Source organism: Lasioglossum baleicum, chromosome 13, assembly GCF_051020765.1.
Source record: "Lasioglossum baleicum chromosome 13, iyLasBale1, whole genome shotgun sequence".
Lineage (NCBI taxonomy): Eukaryota > Metazoa > Arthropoda > Insecta > Hymenoptera > Halictidae > Lasioglossum > Lasioglossum baleicum.
In genome coordinates, this window is record NC_134941.1 from 5,181,312 (window position 1) to 5,202,505 (window position 21,194).

The following is a 21,194-nucleotide window of genomic DNA, read 5'->3' on the forward strand; positions in this document are numbered from 1 at the left end:
CCTTAAAGTTCTAAAACATTTTTACCTGTTTACGCTACAGTAATACTTCTTCCAAGATTCGTAATCTCATCCAATGACTTAGTCTAACATTTGTCAATATTCACTAATAGTCCACAGTTTATACTATATTTTTATCCTGGGCAGTGTGATTGTTAATATTCAGTCCTGGTGCCACATGATAGTTATTGCACAGCAATCGCCGGTATAGGAGCCCCTTGTGGAGCAGGTGCCATAGCCTGTTTATATTTGTTGGGAATATTGATACTCCAAAGAGAAAATATTTCCACCATGCAAGAGGGACTACCTTAAACGGTGCTGGTACGATTCGTATTGTGTCTGTTATTGCTTGAAGTGGAACTTGTAGGCTGTTTTCATTATTTCATTGAAACCACGTGTTCTTGCTGCCAGTCTTCCCTGTACGTTTGTATTAGGTCGTTGCATATGAAATGACCAATCTACAGGTTTATTATAATATCATTTGAAGGTACAAAGCTAATCTTTCAAGTCCTATCTTCAGTTTCTATTTATATATTCAACTTTACTTTTAAATAAAGTTTGTTTCAATATTAGTCGATATGATTGTTGTGTAATCTTTCTATATGAGTGAGAAAATGAACATATTGAAGACAACATTATGTGATTGTTTGTTAGTCAAATGGACGTACTGTTACTCAATGATAGAAAAAGCTCAAAAATGTAGATAACAATCTAATACATGAGGAAGGTGATCGACCAAAAAGTTCAATTTATCGAAAAACTCGTCGTTTTTTTTTATTTAACAGACTGTGACTATTACAATGATGCTTACATTATAAAATTATGTTTGTTTAAAGTTACAGTTATGAATTTCGGACATTTCATGTGCAACGACCTAATATCATATCATCTACAGATACCTAACCCAGACCTTTGTGGTTCCCTCGAAGAAGATTCCTGGCTCTTTGGTCCTATCTGGCTCGTTCAAGGTTTTTAGCAGCCACCTCGGTCTCTGGACGGGCAGCCCTATCCTCTTCTCCTTCCTACATTAGGTAATATGCAACAGTTATCCTCAAACTTGACTATGGTCCGATTCTTCTATAACTCAGCAAGACCTTCTGAGCGAGATATTCACAGCTAGCTTCTGTCCATATCTCATGAGCAAAGTTTCTGAGGATAGCCTCAGCATCTTTCACATATTTACGGTTGATATACATAAATAGTTGCATATGCAATGGAGTTGGCATATAACATTGGTTGTGGTAAATGTAACTAAAGCAACCAACAGTAAGGGCAATGTTTCATTCTTTGATGTCATCATTGTCGAAGCGAATGTCGCTTTTCTTGAGAAGTAACAACCAACACAACTCAAAATAACAAAACTAAGATACTGTATCATTGAGTCTATCCCTATATTTTTATCTTTGCAAACTCGTTTCTATAATTTACAGAACCAATTTATTCGTTTATATGTATACTCAATTTTTTGAGAGCTTTTACTTTTTTTATTATTAAAATTAAAAGAATTTATGCAGAGGATCGCATCTTACAATAAGACTGCAAGTTAAGAGTAGTTAAAAATAAATACTTCGATGCACAATATCGAAAATCTGGACGTTTAGAAATCAAAAATACTTTCGTTCTTTGCTCTTCCTTTTGTTATCCGAATTTCTTCGAAATGTATGGTGTCTCTTCCATATAGCTATACAGTTTGGTATTGGTGATTAGATCATAGAAAGCAGTGGACACTAGTCTGTCATCTTTTTATTGGCTGATGATTTCGTCTCCAATGATTGTCTTTCGATTACCTATTCTTATGATACTATATAAGAATACTACATTAATTCTATAGTAGACATTTTTGGACCGTATGTTCAGTTTCCTAAAATATCTTGCGTTCCTTGAAATTTCAGGTGATCATGTGTATTTTGAAAGTTCATCGAAATGTTGACTCACAGTAGACAATTATAAGAAGGTGGAAGTTTCATCTATACTTCTGAAAGATTTCAGTTTCTTCCATATTTTATGTTAGCAACGATTTATTATAGTTTACTGGATCTTTCGGGAATAATGTAACATTAATTTAACATATGTAACATTTATTTCGAATATATAAAAATTCATTAAGGGTAATATTAGTTCGAATTAAAGTAATAATTTCAAGAGCTTTATTCTGTGAATTAGAAAAAATGATGAGTCTTGTCAGTGTTATCATTTTATTTGTAAGAATGATTTCAACGAAGCTTAAAAGAACAACTTATAAGTGAAATATGGGTCAGACCATCAACATTATTCTGCTGTTCATGAATTATTTGAAAAATGATCCAATCCAGCCGTTCACATTTCATGCCATGTATAGAGTATAGTAAAAGGTTAAAAGTTGTCTCTCAATTGTAACAACGTGTATACTGTAATATTACTTACGGAGCTACATACCAGAGTTGTAACTTTGTAGGCATTACTGTCTTAAAGGAAGAATTAGATTTCGAAGATAACTTTGATTATATTCAAATTGAATGTTATGTCCCGAGTTTCTCGAGTTTCTATTTCTAAAAAGACCGAAATAGAATAGCAGAAAAGCAAAAACATATATAAAAAAATGAAAATAGTTCGTAGATAGTTGTGTTTATTGCGCGTACACGCGTTGTTTGTAACAGTTGATATAGAAAATTTGCTACGATCGTTCTTTCGAGACGGTTCTATTAAGCAGCGTTATATATGTTAGTATGTAAAATTATAGTGCGTATATTTAATGAAAAAGAAGAAAAAGGGCGTTTACGTGGGGTATACGGCGAATGGAATATTGTGATAAGTAAACTAATATAATATATATGTAACTGAGGTTTACGTGAACATTGTAAAATAGTATTGTTAAATGATACTATCGATTTATAGCTTTTACCGATAAAAAAGGTAATGAAACGATGTCTGCTTAAATAGCTATTAAATATTTTATACTTTCATCCTTCATCTATTTTCATATATAGATGCTCGCTTATAAGAACGTTCGCGATCATACGAATGTAAGACCATTGTTCGTTCTTTCATATATACTTTTTAAACACAACTCTGTTAGAAAATATCGGCATCCGGAAAGGAATTTCTTTACGCAAGTGTGAATTTCGAACGAGCTTCGATCCTATAAATAGTGCGAGACGGCCGAGCGTTGTTACATGAAATTTAAATGAAGATTGCTTGCATCGAATGTGTCTCCTTCTCGTGCCAAAAGCTATATCTTGCTCTCTGTTGCAAGTAAATCTCGTACAATAATTATTTTTGGTACGGAACAATCACGGACTTTCACAGTGAGCTATCTTTAATCATATTATAAATAGTGTTTGTTTAAGTCTGTAATTTTTTGAAGCAGAGGTGCAGTGTCCTCATATATAGTTTCTATATTTTGCGACAGTATTCCCTCTCTATAGATGCTACGTGTCAAATCTGTAGACTTTACCTCGTTCGAGGCTACAAAGAGCCATTAATACCTTTTCTTACTCAATCATTGCTGTTTCTTCATTTTATCAATACTACAAGACTGATGTTGGAGCGACTATAAGAATCAGAAGCCTGGAAAAACAATCTTTTGTTAGGGAGAGAAAAAATATTGTGAACCTTCAAGAAGTCTTGCAAATATATTTTTTCACAAAAATGAAAAAGTACAATATGAAAATTGATTTTCTAAGGGCTTTATTGTAACAGAATCTAGCATTTCAAAATATTATGCAAAAAGGAAATTATAATTCATTCTTGTCTTGGATCTGTAACAATACCCACTTAATAAGTATTCTATATATAACGATCTCCCCCCGCGTTAATTACGTCATATCGAATTGCGTAAAACAGTAGTGTTATCTGTTGAATCGATCTCATGATAAGTCATCAAATATCAGACTATTTCATAGAAAAGAGAACAAAAGATTCTATGTGACTCTAAACTATAACGCTCTCTAATAGTTTTACTACTTAGGATTGAAAACGTGATTACAGAGAACAATGGATCTTCTTCTCTTATCAGGGATGGCGATATGATTGAGAAGATGGTAAAAAGTGTTTACAAAGAGGGAATACTATTAAAAATCGGACATTTCATACGCAACAACCTAATATGCGTTGCAATTTCGTCACTGTAAAAAAGTCTGTGCTCACGTTAAAGAACTCCTCGCTTTGCTTTGCTGATGAGCTACCAAGAACTTTGTGAAGACCTTGTTCCAATGGTGTTTAGATGTCTCGTGATGTTTCTTTTTTCCCCAAAAGACAATCCAACAGACGTTGGCACTGTACAGACATCGTATAAGATGGCAATGGTCCATCTTGGACAAGATATAGCGAACTAGAAAATCTTTTTCCGAGAAATTTGAGAAACAACCTTGAACCAAGGATCTTCAGCATACAACCTGATCAGGTTTCCAGGGGAATTCCGGGGTTCGCTATACTTTGTTCGTTCTAAATCAATGCTGTTTATTGCTTTGCTCCCTTGAGTGTGTTTAGCAGATATGATGTGTATGTGGTAAAGGAAACTTCTTAAGTTGCGAAGGTTTGTGTTTAGCACCGATCCACAGCTTGTGTTAGACTGTATCGATTTAACGTATAATAGACACTAAGCGAATCGGAGAACGTATTATGTTATCCGCGTGCATATGGCAGCTTTAGTTAATTTTCGGGAGTTGACGGTGTCTGGGTCCGATTGGACCCCTGCGAGTGTTTCTTCAGGGTTGAAAATCTGGGTCCAAACCGACTCAGGCATTTCCCGACCTGGGTTAATAGTTCGTACATTCACTTGATGTGGAACAGTAGGTAAACCAATATCGAATTGTATAAGTTTAAGTAATGTGCTGAGCTGAACTGTGTAAAATAGAATATATATATAGAAGCGGGCAGGTTGGTTGACTCAAGCTGCAAAAAGGGGCAAGAAATAAGAATATTTTCTTTACGTGACGTTTTATCTTAACCACTCAATATGGATTTGTATGTATAGTGCACAGTTACACCACGTAATGTGTAACATTTTCTGTTGAGTCAGAACAAGAAAAATGCACCACAGAGTTAAGGAAGATGCAAATGAATATCATGGTTGCTTAAGGTAGAGACCAAGAACCAACGTTTACTAAATTATGTTGCTACACGATAATATTTTTTTTAATAAGATTGCTTGGCACTTCTTGGCGGTTTCTTCGCATAATGTTACAATTAAATATCGGTTATTCGCAAAGAATGTTTCTGTATATCGAAGGATTCTTGGGGTACTTAAATTAAATGAACTATCTGAGCAGCTGGTGAATAATGCGAGCTAAGTGTATTTAATACTATCATATTTTTATATGTAATATTCTTCTAACTCGCGTAATGCTAGAATTAACGAAAGGCATGCAAAGCTATTCCCGATTATACATCCGGGAATTTTGGAGGTTTTTGGGGGTGCATTTATCGAACGATATTATACATATTTTGAATGAAATTTATATCTGATTAATTTAACATGCGATTGAATATTCGTGTAAATTGTAAATTATTGTGGAGCTATTGCTGACGTGAAATTTTACAGTCAAATCAAAATTCAATTGGCTGCGCAATGCCGCTCTATTGACTTTGAATTATATCAAGCAGAATTTGTTTGCTTCTCTGTTTAACACTTGTGCAATTGATCATGTAATACTGGACATGCTATATCCTGTTAAATACAAAATGAGAGTGGATTATAGTTGGAAAGTGCAAAAAGTATTTACTCTTTTCCAGATTACTTACTTTCAATATTGTCATTACAATCTCCAATTTTTTTCAATGTGAATCTGTAGTTTTCAAAAAAAGACACGAAAGACTTGTTAATTCAGCAAGAATATCTTTACATCGAAGAACAAAAAAGTGGCAGGCACAAGAAATTTTCTGAAATTTGTATAAATGGCTTTTTTCAAATGTCTGACAAGTACCGAAAATCCCATCGAACTGATTAGAGTCGAAAGAAACTATTATCGCTGTTGTATATATATGTATGTTAATCAGCAGTGTCTTTCGAATTAACACGTTCCGTGCCGAGTTGCATTTTTGCTCGATTTTTCATTCAGGCCATTTGCTTTGTTCTGTACTGCATTTTTTATAATACCTCATTCTTTTGGTCAGAATATTCTACAGTCTTAAGATGCCTCTACTTGACTTTACAATAAATCTTTAAATAATTCTTCGTTTTTCAATAAGAATTCCAATCGGCCTGAACGGAACGTGTTAAATAGCTGTATCCAATTTCGTCGTGTATCGTGGTGGTAATATCTTAAATACTAACGAAAAAAATTCTCGATTTCTAGGATATTTCAATATGGCGATCAGCGTCCAACAAAATTATAAATTGCAGTGCTTTTTAAAGTCACTTTTTCGTAATTATATTGAACCTACCATGATTTCTTTTCGCAACTTCTGTCCTTAGGTGAAGACAAATATTTTCTTGGAAGTCAACATGTGTTACCGGTGTGCATAAGGTGACTTGCACTTTACCTGATCGTCTTAAATACCTCGCTTCTTTTATAATAGAAAAAATGTCAGTAAAAATCGATTCGAGGGGGCAAATCTCGTGATAGATTGAATTCGTGAATTGAACATTAATTACTAAATATGTTTCTCGTATCATCTGTCTGTTTTGCTGTCTGAATTTAATTGTAGATATTCATCAATTAATTTCATTCCTATTTTTTTTATATTTCTGCATTTATTTTCTCTTCTTTCTATATTTATTATAATAGAATAACGTTTCCTTCATTAATCTTTCAATTTAGATTATTTTACTCATACCATTACTTAACTATTATGAGTTTATCTATCACTATTAATTACTATTGGGGTTTGCGCCTCGAATATAATTGCCTCAAATGTTTTCACCATTTTTCTGGATGAAATAAATGAGATATTTAGGATACTCAAGTTAGGTGGGACATCCGATATGTATCATCGAGGAACGAAACCGCGACTCTAATTGAGATTGTAGTGGCCTAACACATGCAATACCATCGAAACAATAATGATCGTTCTCTGGGACTCTGGTTATAATTGAAATATCGTGAACGGAACAAAGCACGGAGTTTAGAAATTTGGGAATTATTCTGTGAAGCGAAAACGTCATAGTTCTGTGCGAAATATTTTATTCATCTGGAAGGTTTGTTGTGGTTATTGCAAAGATATGTATAAGGAACGTATCGTACTAATTAGTATTAATGTTATTGATATCTGTATAAATATGTTTGTGTAAAATGCGTGTGTTTCGGTCAGCTCTAATCTTAGTATACTAAGGTACGACTAAATATTAATGTTAAGTTGTGTCGAGAATGCCAGAGAGAAAACAGAAAAAAGCGAAATTACTATAAGGAACACTTTCTTCTGAGGTTCGTAGAAAGTACATTATGTAATCGAGGAGAGAAATATTCTGTTCGCGGAGGTCGCGTATAGTAGGCAAAAAATTTCAAATTTATTTTTCAAACGAATTAAAAGGTGATTAGAGGCTATACAAAAATCAAAGTTGACATTCGATTAACCGAGGTGTGACGGCAGAACGTTTCTCCTTTCGTGAGCGTCTTTCGTTGCGGTCATTTTGGAGAAGAGAGACAAAATAAGCGGGTTGGAACACAAGGTAAATAGAGAATGAGAATGAGAGAAAGAAAGACAGGTAAATGAATAAAAATTATATTTTTCCAGCATTCAGTTGCAACCATTCAATGTACCCGCCCATTATTGTCGTTATACTGTTCTGTACACACTGAATTGTCATTGCAAGGTTGAAAATATTGTACAAAGAGAGAGCTATGGTTTCTTCTTCGTGCTGACGATTTTCAAAGTAGAATATGTTGTTTCAAGGGACCACAGAATATAGACAAATAATAAAACATTCACAACTCAATTTTTTTTCATTTTACTTTTTCATCGATTCTTCCTCAATCATTCTTTTTGTTTTTGTTTCATGATAGTGAAATAAATTGTGTTTTGTAATTTTCTTTGCAATCTCGAACACAACATTTGAGATACAAATTCTTGAATCAATAGGTAGCAATAAGAAGCGTTTTATTATACCGTTTATTCATTATACAAACTGCAGTAAAATTCATAGTACAAATTTATACTTAAATCAATAAACCCTTAACTGATGTACTGGGGTCTCTCATGAACCCAACAAAATTTCTATACGCTAACTTTGCCTACGGCATTATACAAGGATTGCAAATATTAAGTTTTTGTAACTTCTTTGGAACATTTAGTTTTAATTTAGATGGTTATAATTTATACAAAGTTTTAGACAGGTCCTAGCATGATACTTCGTCATCTAAGTAAACACTGTATCATTTAAGGGTTAATAAACGTTTAGTCTAAATTTTTTTTTGTAAACTGTTAATCAGTGGAAGAGGCACGAATTGAACGTACAAAAATGTTAAAATAATTCTCAAACATACTGTATGTACGTACATATTTATTGAGTAAACATAAAATGTTTCTTCATGAGAACATGATCCAATGACAAATTTTTCTATGTAGAATTAACGCGACTTTGCTACAAATTTTACTTCAGGAAATCTTACCGATGTACAAGATTGTTTTATGTGTTCATAGCATATCTATGTATTTTACACATTACATACGACAGAGTACCATACTTTATTTCAACAATTATTGCGTTTACTTAAATATTTGTTATCAGATTTCGAGTTAGTTTTACATAAACGTGAATATTAATATTTTGCGATAATTATTATACATTTTCCTGCGGTATGTTGCAATTATTTTCGCAATCCTTTTTTAGTATATTTGCTACACTTTCTTTTGAACGGTTTGATCGTCTTCGAGTCGCGCGTGTTTCTGTCGAGCAGATCGGTGCTGCTCCTCCTGTCCAAATCGTTACTTATAGACTTCTTTCCTTTACTTCGAATCAGCAATCTGGCAGTCTTTCTAGATGATCTGCTTTTGCTTTTGATTCTTTTCTTTTTCTTACGCTTCTTTTTGCGATCCATATTGGCTATTATCGCCTCGGTGTCGGCGGACACTTTCACTTTCGGCTGTTGGGTCGTGACAGTGACCCTTATAAATGAGTCGTAAAGGACGTCGCCACAAAACTCACCGAAACAGAATTCCTCTCCGCATTCTGGACAAATTTTAACACTACTCTCAATTATGCCAGCCCGATTTTTGCTGCGCCTGATGGGACTCGTGGTCGATCGCCGCTCTTTGGCGATCGACTTTGCTTCCAGTTTCCCCATTTCCACCTGAGAAGCAGAAGAATGCAGATAAATTTGGTAGAACAATTTTTTTCAGTAGTTGTACAGTCTATTTTTCTGTTAATCAATTTATGATCACTAGACGTGTAAAGAGATTCATAAGATGAATACCAATCTTGAAAACATTTCTTCGTCCTGACGTTGCTTTGGCCTAAGGGGCGTCAACATCTTCCAATCAATGGCGACTTGCTGTAGCTCTCGAAGATTCAAACCCCTCATATCCGGCGGTATGGGATTTCCATAATTCCATTCCTTTCCGTATACTTTCAACTCTTTCTTTGTTGGTTTACAGGAAAAATCCTTATCGCGCACCTTTGCATCGTCTTTTTTCACCTACGTTTACAATTTTTATCTAGTCAACACGACTAGGGGTCTACGGAATATATTTCGAAAACTTTGTACGTACAGGGTTGCTTGGTGTAACTGTATACAATTGATACGGAAACTATAAAAAATATAACAAAGCTTCTTTATAAAAATTGAGTGGCACAAAGCAATAAAAATTTTGGCTGACGAGCATTCTTTCATAAAGAATACTCCTATGAGGTATTAAATAAAGTCATTAATTAAATTAAGTAAATGTTCCTATATTTTCAACAGTTCCTGAGATAATCAACTGTACGCACATTTTGTATACGCCAAGAAAGCAAAAAACATTTTATTTCAAGCAGCAGGAAAAAAAAGAATGAAGAAGACGAGTACTTTGACTCATAGTTGAATGAAAATAATTTAGATAGCCATTCTGAATAGATAGTCATTCTCAATTCTTAATTATTCCATCATTCAAACCTTGTCCGGCTTAATTTTAAATTCGGGACAGTTCTCGAGCAGTCGCCGGAACTCCTCCTGAGACTGACAGGTTGCTTTACTTAGGTCAGGCAACAAATTTGCATCCTTCTTATCCTCCTTTAGGAGATCCTCGAGCTCAAACGCCATTATTTACATCTGCAATCCAAGAAAAATTCCTTTACATCTTCACGCTCTCTCTCTCGCTCTCTTTCTCTGCACAATCGTACGCTCTATAAAAACGAAACGAAATAAAACGATAGTGTGCGAAACGGCGCGATTTTCTGGTTATCGTTAAAAGATTTCGGATGCCGCGGGAGAAACCAAGCATCTCTCGGAATTCCATTCGATTTGCTTCATCAACAGTCCCTGGAAAATATTTTTATTTCAGATCAAATGATACTGTCGTCGCCACCACAGTTTAATAGAAGATAAATACATTTTTCAATGTGGACAATTTCGACAAAATTTCTTGTCCGCACCAGACATTGGAGTTCTCATGCTCCGATTGTCGGACATTATCAGTCTCATTAAGGCGATCGTTCATCGAACGAACTTTATCACTTCGCTCGCATCTATTGTCCTCGATAGTTATCCTTCCGTTTTTATCGGTTCGTAAAGGGATGATAGAATTCAAACTGTCCATAGATAGGTCTGCGTCGTAGCTGTCGAGCTTCACTTTCTGCCTGTTTAGAGATCGTATTTTCGATTTCGTGTTTGTCAGTTTCCTTCTGTCGGGTGACGGTGACCTGTTAAAAACGTGTTTATGTTTGCTACTCGATGTTTAACAGATATAGTTCGATTCTCGCAAAAAATGTCGTATATTTCAATAATGATAATTTCGTAAAAATTTGTCGTACTATTTCATAATTCATCGTTCATTTTATTCTAAGATTTTTCTCCATGATTCTTTTAGACGCGAAAAATTTATTTCGGAATTCTTTTATCGAAAGATTTTTATCGGAACAGTGAAAATCATTAGAATACCTAGATCTTTCATCGCTTGATTCAACTTGGCGTCTCCTCATGCGCATTCGTCGTTGATAATGAGGGTCTTTCTCGCTCTGCGTTCGATACCGAGTTCCTGGTCTAGGAAATACTGTTTATTATATTCGATTTCAACAATTCGATTACTCAATGAAAATCTAGATCATTACCTATTAGCGTTCCATTGCGGCCTAGACTTAATAGTCGTTCTAGGCTGAGATTTTGATCGAAGATGACTTTTAACAGGACCTTCGTTTGTGGACCTTTAAAATCATAAGTAAACGTTGCGTACAATGACGTCCAAAGACCACTATGTACTTGCAAGAACGTCTATTGGCGAGAATATGTATGGCAGACCATAAGATAAGACATTGGCAGCAAATAAGGTCGAGCCACAAATAATTTCTGTTCTTTTTAGAACACATTATCATGTTTTAGAAAACATTCATCATGCTTGGGCTACCCAGCAAAGTGCAATTGGATAAGATATTATTGTTTATTTTATTGGCAAATAAAATTGATATACTATAATGACAATCACTCATGCCTCGACCTAATACTATATGTATAAAGATTAAGGGTGTTCGTGCATGCAAATCAATAGAGAATCGTGCCCGAAAACTGTGTACACCGCAAAGCAACTGTTCCCCTGGATGAACGTGCAATGAAAAATCGAAAAATTCGCAAACAGAAATGAAACAATAATTACCACTATTCGCAAGACAGAAGAATAATATCCTCTACGATTCCTTCAAGTTTTGAAGCGATTCAATGCATCATATTACGACTCACTTTTCAATGTCCCTTTTACTAGTATTCGTCGCGTCCTTGCGGTCCTTCATAGTAACGTTCTTCATGTCCCGTAGATCCTCGCGAGAATCTTGAAGCTCGTTTTCAACGTCGGTCTGCGTGCCGAAATCTCGGCCGTTCGCCACTCTGTATTTGCTAGGGGTGAGCAATCTGTTCTCTACGATCGTCGACGGAATCCTCGAGGTTCCAAGACTGTGCACGAGGCTGTTCACGAGCAGATTACTCGAGCTGTTCTCCAGTTTTCTTGGAGACGGAGTCAACACCAAGTTCACCAATTGTAGATTGGCCTTATTCAGTAACTCAGAGTTGTCCAGTGTACCGCTCAACACTATAGCCACGTCTTTGCTAATAGGAACTTGAATCGACTTAACCTCGTTCGCGCCTGCTACCGATTTTTCTGAAACATTCGGCAGCTTTTCTCCTTCGTCAATTCCTTCCGTTTCTTTCTCACTCGATGTCTCTTCATCTTTCTTCGTATCTTGTGCGTCGCTGCTAGGTGAGAAGTTCTGCTGAATCCTCTCGCTCAAACAGTTTTGATCCAACTGGCTCGCGTTCGAACTGTTCGAGTCAAAGTTTCTGGAAGAGTTAATGGCAGTGTCTTCGTTGATCTCGTCGCGTTTACGACGATTCCTCTTTTGCTCTTTAGCCAGACGTTCTGCAGCCTCTAACACTTCACGCATCGCTTCGGCTTGCCTGAACTTCGCGGCTTCCCTCTCCTTCAATTTCCTCTGTTCTTCCTCGAATCTGATGCAGATACGATCATTAGTTATTCATAATAAATATAGAATTGTTTCCGAATTTCAGTGGAACCTTTTAAATTAATTTTCAAACGTAAAAAGATGAGTACCTTTTTTGTTCTTTCTCTCTTTCACATTGAATTCGTTCTTCTTCCAAGCGTTCTTCTCTCAGCCTTCTCTCTTTCTCTTCCTTTCTCTGCCGATCCTTTTCTTCGAGCTGCTTTTTAATCGCATTTTGCAACTCCAAAGCTTTTTGCCTCTTCGCTTCCCTTTCCTGAAGAATGTCTGCGTCCACAGGGATATTCTGACCGCGAAGATAGGTTTTGCTAGGGTCAGACCCAGTTGTGCCCACTGTTGAACTATCCGAACTGCTCGCACTTTCGTGATTAATGACCAATACCTAGATGGACATTAATCAAAATCAAAGTGAAAATTAAAGCGTCGTAAATGTTCGTGACGTTTTTTTATTTACAATAAGACAGTTACGGAGATACTACTGTATACAGTGACCCAAGCGTGTCAGGTTCTTAAAAAATTTAATACTGTAAACATTTGGACTGTGCTGCTATTACAAACAAATGGGTCGTACAGCAAAAAGACTGAGGAACGGTGTTGTAGACTAATTAGTCTACATATAGGAGCACAAACTGGACGTATTAGTCGAATGATCGTACTTGACTCGAGTGTCCTAATCTCGAAAGCCAAGAAGGCGGGGGTGGATCTCCTCGTGCGGTTTCCTGACCCCAGACACTGCCCCACCTTGGCCTGTTAAGTTCGCCAATCCTACCATCAGATAATCTCCTCGATGGAGGCAACGAACTCTCAGGTGTGGTGTAGTAAGGATTCTGCCAAGTTTTCTCGATCATGTCTCCTCCTGGCCGCTTGCAGTCCGGCAAAAATGCTAATGTAAAACGAAAAATCAAATGTACTACCCTAGTGATTACAACGTTTAACAGGTTCACCGACACAGTACAAAATTATAACAATGCGTAGCAAAGAAATCCTTTCTGTCTCTTATCACTTGCGTCGCCATTAATAAAAAATTAAATATCGACTGATAAATTATTATATTTATGTGATTAGCCTATTCCTCACTTCCAGTGTGTAGCCTCAAGACCCTATATTATAAAATTGCATATTAATAATAACAATGCTTAAGATGGCTGACTAGTGGCCCTAAATGGCTAGCTGCTGGAACAATGACCGCACAAACACAATGTAAATTCTTCTTTTCTTCCAAGAAATTATGAACAACAAAGAAATTTGAACAGTTGTAAATGTAAAGAAAGTCATATAGCACAAGGTGATAAGAAAATTATGTTCTCTTACTTCCTGTAGTCGACACCGGAGCGTCTACAGAGTCGCTAGCATAACCGGAAGTCTCCCCCTCGCGGTCTTCGTTCTGCAAGCCGCAGTGGTTCTTTTCGGAATTCTCGTAACGATCGTAAGACCGATGGTCGTGTTGTTGTTGGACCTTTCCTGCCTGGTAACGCAATCCTTCGACGTCAAAGTCGCGTTGCTGATTCTAAAAAGGAACGGAGAAAAACCTGATGTATTCTTGGAGCAAAGGGATCTCGCGTGACTCAACAGCCACTTTGTGCTTTTCATCAATCTTCAAATCCTGCTTCCTCTACCATGGAAGTATATATATATGTATACAGGGCATATGATTGCTGTGCCAGTTCGAGACAGGGGCGACAAACCGTGACAGGGTTTCTATCGACTTTCAAGATTATCGTTCGTGTCTTCTAATTTTAGGACCTATTGCAAGATAGTTTTGTGACATAGAATGTCCAATCTCATTTAATGACAGAAACATTACAGTCGGAAAGTAAGTTAACGATTGGTGTATGCAGGCAACCATGACACATTTTACTTTCCGAATCGACTGTCTATGTAATATGATCGACAGTAAAAACTCAACAATTTTTTTACACGTAAGCTAGACATTAAATTCTAATTATTGATCATTCAGTGTTTACAATATCATCGAACAATAATCGAATAGTAGCAAAAACACCATATTTTAATTAAAATTTTTAGATATTAACAATAATTTATAAAAGAATGGAACGACAAAAGTAATTCAGCACTCTGTGCTCGTGTAAATATAATTCACAAGACAGATAATCTCTGTGAAGTTATATGGAACTCGAGATTTGGAAATTGGTATAGATTAAAAGTTTATAGTTTTTCTGAGAAACTTGGTCATTATAAAAGTTTCGTGTACGTGTAATATGTATGTGTAATCGTTAGACAAGAGGTGACTGAACTCGACGATAAGAATCGATTTGCCAGACTGCCTTACTTTTGCTTTCCCCCTTACGAATGAGAAGTGGTCACGTATAGCTTTCAGCATAGTCCTCACAATGGCAATTAAAAACCCGATCTCATTTGTTATTCTGCCATCGAACGGAATAATTCACCAGGAAATTATACGCTCGCAAGTTTATTGGTTATAGACAGCAAGTTACCATTGGTTAGCTGATCCATCGTGACGATAATAGACACTGATAGGTCGTATAAATTATTTATAAGTCACATATTTTTGAGACCTTCGACTGGGAGCTATTCTTCGACCTATACTTTATGTAATTATATGTAGTTACTATTAGACCGGCTATAATTCGCAAATCCTAGAAACACTCAACAAGTTTCTAGGAATCATTTCATTAACCCTGCGATGATGTCCTCGAGTCTTTCATGACTCAACAAATTGCACAACAACTGCAAATATGAAGTTTCTTTAACTACTTTGGAACACATTTGAGGTTTTCAATTTTAAATCACACATACTTAAAACTATCTTTGTAAATTTTTATGGAATTTTAGCAAAGTCCCAGTATGATACTTCGTAGTCTGATTAAAGATTTTTTTATACAAATTGTAACCTATCATAAAGTAAAAACATAAAAATGTATTTTCTATTATCACTTTTTCCACTTTTCCTATTATCAATTTCTATTATAAAATAATTTTATGACCATCTTAATCTTTTTAATTTTTAATTCTGATTTTTACGAGGTTATTATTAATACATTTTACGTATTAAATAATTTGTATTTGTAGAGCAATTAGTTAATAATCGATAAAAATCCTAAATAAACACATTCTAGTTGTTTTTACAAAGTAATGTAAAATAGTCACTTTTAGTGCTTCGTAGATTTGGGGGAGAAAAAGGTCAAGAAAACAGTAAATTACCGATTGTACCTACACTTAACATAGTTCTATTCCTCTAGCAGAGACTAGGACTAAGCGTTCCGTGCGGACAGACCTGAGAGAGATATTGTTGCTGGTCCTTGCTGTAAATCGGCGGTAGGCTCGGGCTTCTGTGCCTGATTTGCGACACATCCGGTTGCTCGTGGAGATTTATCAAGCTACCACCATTGTAGTCGAGACACTTTAGGCTCGTGACACCGTTTCCGGAACTCTCGATCGCGAGACTCTTCAGGCTAGCGGTGCTTCCGTAATGGCCGCTGGCACGGAAAGGTTTCGAGGACGCCTGTCTGTCCTTAGTTTCCGCCAAGGACATTCTTGCGCCGGCTGGATAGCTGTTGCGTTACGCGTTTTATTATGAACTGTACAGAGGGTCGAGGTGCTTGATTTGTCTAACGGATCGATAAACCCGGTGGACTGCTTTTAAATACGGTTATTAGACGCTTCTGGTCGACTAAGTTGCACGCAGATACGGTATCGCTAGCAACTGTTCAAACATCAGCTCCGATAACCTCGTGAATTCTTATGGACGCTCAATTGTTCTAAAACTGCGCTAACTATTGAATTAACCCTCTTTAATGCTCTGCAACTTTGAAATCGCATATTCATTATTTGAGTCTTTTAAATCTGATAGCGTTATTTCGTTAGAGAATATACTTTTTATTTTTATTTTTGCATGAAAAAGACCTTTCCGAAAGTATCATAGTATCATGTGTCTTTGGACAACCTTACAGAGTTATTCTTAGCTTATTCTCCAGAAGTTATAGCTTTATTCTGTGAAGTTCAATTCAAAGAATTTATGGAGTCATACGAGCAATTGATTATACGTCTGAGTATTACATTAGTCCAATGCGTGTGTCTACTTATTTTAGTTCAACTTATTCATATTTAATATTTTAAAGGGCAGACAGTAACGTTGTGTACTCCTAAGTTCAAATATTCGATCGATTTTTGAAGATGATCTTGTAATGTGAATCAATTTTTAATTAGCAATATTTTTATCATTTTCATTCGAAAGTTACTATGTCGCATAGTTATTTGAACAATTGTAAACGATACCGGTGCTTTACTATTGAAATAGTGTACATGAACATTCTACAGGAATAAAATGAATGTACAACGGGATTCTATTGTTTTATCTCGTTTTTGACAAATACTCACCGAATGTTGTTGCGGATATTGCCGTTATTTTTCAAAAATCCCCAATTCCCGCTGAGTCGTGCCATCTCTTCTACAGTATTCGTATAAATTATTAACGATACCATGCATAATGTTAGTCGTTCTAATACTATTGTAATATTTCCGTCGCGCACATCAAGCTCCATACAGGCATGACAGCATGTCACACTAATTCGCATCGCATACATTTATTGCACGGACTCTCGCATCGAAATCGTTTCGGCGTCTAACAATAAGTTTCACGTCTATCTAACGCGAGTCGAAGGAGAGTCACAAGTTAGGAGCCACCCGTCACGATTTATAACACACCGGATTCAACAGATTGCTACAACTACCATCTAAACATTAACTATTCGAACGATTCGGAAATTCTGAAACTTACCTCTTTCTCTCGCCCATTGTATCCTCTTTTGTTCCACTAACGATGTTCTTCCGATCATTCTTTGCGCGCGACGCGATTGTGCACGAAAAAAAAGAAATGTCACTCGGTCAATAATGATACGGTAGAACGAAAGGGATACGGGGAAAACGGAAAAGAAAAAATGGCCTACATCATCCAGCCTCCGAATAGCACGTCAGTTTTACCTACATGCTGTCCTAGCCCCGATCAGCGGCGAGCATCCGATCTTCCGGAGCGTAACGACTTCCGGCGCGAACTTTCGGTTAGGTTCAAAACCCTGGGACATCAGAAGACGATGCCTGGGTTCATCGTAGGTCGTGTCAATATTTGAGACTGCGGTAGACCCGCAAGACCGAACAAGGTTTGCCCGGGTACCTACACATATGCCCGTATCAAAGGAAAGGTACGCGCGGCCGCGATTCGATCGCTAGTATACGTTTCTATGGGAACAATCGTGAATCAACCACGGAACTCTTGCAGTCGCTGTCAGGGTCGATAATATTGACCAGACTGGCAAGATAAGGGATAATGACCTCCAGCCATCTGTTTGGCGGTCAGAGATTGCATCTTTCACGATGGAATGCGAACGTGCGATTGCGATCACAGGGACAAAATCATCATATCTCAACTTATACGATTTGCATGTGCTAACAAGTCCGTAAATTTCGATTTTCGACTGCAACTCGCCCCTAAATCTGCTTGCCTCTCCGCAAACTTGAACGTACGAAATAACAATAACACACACTTGTGCCACTAGGAAGCTATCTTCTTTTAATGCTTCAGGTACTGCAAGTCTGTTAATAGGTTTTTTAATGACTACGATACACCTGAGAGTAGTTCATTCATTTTATTTGAAATAACAACCTTGAGGGAAGTTGTTGGATTGTAGTGGTCAAAGTAACTTGTTAGTTTGTTACTGCTCTGGAACAATTAATTGAAAAATTCTTAGTTGTCAGACATTGATTTTTAAACGCGCGTCTGCTGCATGACTGGTGGTAGGTAAAGTCTCGCAGACTTAAGATCAGTATGTAAATATATGGCGCGTATTTTTGAGCGGTGGAAATAGTATTTGTGCAAAATGTATTACAAAATTACGGAAGATAGCAAAATCAATTTTGGTTTATTACTCATGTCACCGCCAGCCCCTGCGTTATTCAGCGGGGCCGGTAACCGGGCGCGACGGGCGCGGGGATAACGTGGAACTTACAGTGATCTAAAATACCACATCGCTAAAAATTCTACCAACGACGAGATACTCGTCAAGTAGAAGAAGAATGATATAGTATTTACCCATTCTGTAATTGCCTTATAATGCTATCACCGACGAAATACTATCCCGTCTCTTTACCTAAATAGAACCAGACGATATATGACATTGTTCACGCCCGGGGCAAATCAGCTTGGATAATACATATATTTTGATCTCAAGGAAGGTAAAATTGCAAAATGTTGTGAAAGACACAATAGGTATAGGAATAGAATTTATTGAAAAATCAACATATTTATTAAATGTGCAGCTATTAGCTCGATATTATCCTTTATTCATAAGACACTAAAAGTTCTTACAAATAAAGGATAATACCGATTGCCCAGGTCTCACCACGAGGAGGTTGCTGCACGAGAGACCCGAAAGGGAGTCAGAACGAGTGCAATATTCCTTCTGGCTCCCTTTCTTACAACGACAGACTTAATACTAAATTACGCAAGTATGTCGAGTAATTATCGCGGGGCAAAAGGTGTGAATCGGAGAAGAAGTCTCCGATCCACGGGGGATCAAAGGCGAATCAGGCAGAAGGCTCTGATTCTATCAAAGTGACAAACAAGATCGAACCAGAGCAGAAGGCTCCGGTTCGAAGGTGACGCGGCGCGTACAATGCTTGCAGTGCAGCTCCGGTCAGAGCCGATACCTGACGTGTCCTCATCAAGAGGAATGGACAGTGAGAAGTGTTCAAACGTAGAACCATCTCTCTGCCAACTACCTGCCACCAGGCAACGCAATGCATTGAGGTAACGTGGGTAGGATGACGAACAGAGAATTTCTCTGCCAACTACCTGCCACCAGGCAACGCAAAGCGTTGAGGTGACTCGGGTAGGATTACGAACAGAGAGAATGGCAATACGAGTGAACAGGCCTCAATGAACCACCCCTCTCAATGTATCGACGCCGAATACCGGCTCCAACCGGTCTGGTACATACAAGCAAGGTCCGACACAGCAGAAGGCTGTGTCGGAATCAAGAAAACGAGTAACGTGAATTTAAGACAATAATTACTCGACATATTTATACGACGATATACAATCTTAATAAATAACGCACGCAAGTCGAGCAATTATCGCGGAGCAAAAGGTGTGAATCGGAGAAAAAGTCTCCGATCCACGGGGGATCAAAGGCGAATCAGGCAGAAGGCTCTGATTCTATCAAAGTGACAAAGAAGATCGAACCAGAGCAGAAGGCTCCGGTTCGAAGGTGACGCGGCGCGTACAATGTTTGCAGCCCATCTCCGGCCAGAGCCGATACCCGCCGTGTCCTCACCAAGAGAGATGGTCACGAGAAGTGTTCAAACGTAATACCATCTCTCTGCCAACTACCTGCCACCAGGCAATGCAATGCGTTGAGGTGAACCCGGGTAGGATGACGAACAGAGAGAATCTCTGCCAACTACCTGCCACCAGGCAACGCAAAGCATTGAGGTGAACCCGGGTAGGATTACGAACAGAGAGAATGGCAATACGAGTGAACAGGTCTCAATGAACCACCCCTCTCAATGTATCGACGCCGAATACTGGCTCCAACCGGTCTGGTACATACAAGCAAGGTCCGACACAGCAGAAGGCTGTGTCGGAATCAAGAAAACGAGTAACGTGAATTTAAGACAATAATTACTCGACATATTTATACGACGATATACAATCTTAATAAATAACGCACGCAAGTCGAGCAATTATCGCAGAGCAAAAGGTGTGAATCGGAGAAGAAGTCTCCGATCCACGGGGGATCAAAGGCGAATCAGGCAGAAGGCTCTGATTCTATCAAAGTGACAAAGAAGATCGAACCAGAGCAGAAGGCTCCGGTTCGAAGGTGACGCGGCGCGTACAATGTTTGCAGCCCATCTCCGGCCAGAGCCGATACCCGCCGTGTCCTCACCAAGAGAGATGGTCACGAGAAGTGTTCAAACGTAATACCATCTCTCTGCCAACTACCTGCCACCAGGCAATGCAATGCGTTGAGGTGAACCCGGGTAGGATGACGAACAGAGAGAATCTCTGCCAACTACCTGCCACCAGGCAACGCAAAGCATTGAGGTGAACCCGGGTAGGATTACGAACAGAGAGAATGGCAATACGAGTGAACAGGTCTCAATGAACCACCCCTCTCAATGTATCGACGCCGAATACTGGCTCCAACCGGTCTGGTACATACAAGCAAGGTCCGACACAGCAGAAGGCTGTGTCGGAATCAAGAAAACGAGTAACGTGAATTTAAGACAATAATTACTCGACATATTTATACGACGATATACAATCTTAATAAATAACGCACGCAAGTCGAGCAATTATCGCAGAGCAAAAGGTGTGAATCGGAGAAGAAGTCTCCGATCCACGGGGGATCAAAGGCGAATCAGGCAGAAGGCTCTGATTCTATCAAAGTGACAAAGAAGATCGAACCAGAGCAGAAGGCTCCGGTTCGAAGGTGACGCGGCGCGTACAATGTTTGCAGCCCATCTCCGGCCAGAGCCGATACCCGCCGTGTCCTCACCAAGAGAGATGGTCACGAGAAGTGTTCAAACGTAATACCATCTCTCTGCCAACTACCTGCCACCAGGCAATGCAATGCGTTGAGGTGAACCCGGGTAGGATGAC

The 21,194-nt window shown here is 37.9% G+C and overlaps 2 protein-coding genes across 7 annotated transcripts; both read right to left on the reverse strand.

Annotated features, from left to right (window-relative positions):
• Positions 1–6,888: 6,888 nt before the first annotated feature.
• On the reverse strand, positions 6,889–10,327 carry LOC143214858 (uncharacterized). Its single transcript, XM_076436347.1, has 3 exons — positions 10,008–10,327; positions 9,330–9,551; positions 6,889–9,206 (listed from the first exon to the last, which is right to left on the reverse strand). The coding sequence occupies exons 1-3, from the start codon at positions 10,152–10,154 to the stop codon at positions 8,724–8,726; spliced, it is 852 nt and encodes a 283-aa protein (XP_076292462.1). The 5' UTR covers positions 10,155–10,327; the 3' UTR covers positions 6,889–8,723.
• On the reverse strand, positions 10,166–17,735 carry LOC143214847 (uncharacterized). 6 transcript variants are annotated; one of them, XM_076436326.1, is made up of 12 exons: positions 17,523–17,735; positions 17,316–17,374; positions 16,916–16,985; positions 15,813–16,089; positions 13,868–14,063; positions 13,213–13,439; positions 12,649–12,938; positions 11,784–12,545; positions 11,162–11,254; positions 10,992–11,093; positions 10,444–10,753; positions 10,166–10,373 (listed from the first exon to the last, which is right to left on the reverse strand). In XM_076436326.1, the coding sequence occupies exons 2-12, from the start codon at positions 17,371–17,373 to the stop codon at positions 10,299–10,301; spliced, it is 2,460 nt and encodes an 819-aa protein (XP_076292441.1). In that variant the 5' UTR covers position 17,374; positions 17,523–17,735; the 3' UTR covers positions 10,166–10,298. The 6 variants fall into 6 exon arrangements, with proteins under 6 accessions (XP_076292441.1, XP_076292440.1, XP_076292444.1 ...); XM_076436325.1 differs by having other exon boundaries at positions 17,485–17,735; XM_076436329.1 differs by having other exon boundaries at positions 15,813–16,116; positions 17,485–17,734.
• Between the last annotated feature and the right edge of the window lie 3,459 nt (positions 17,736–21,194).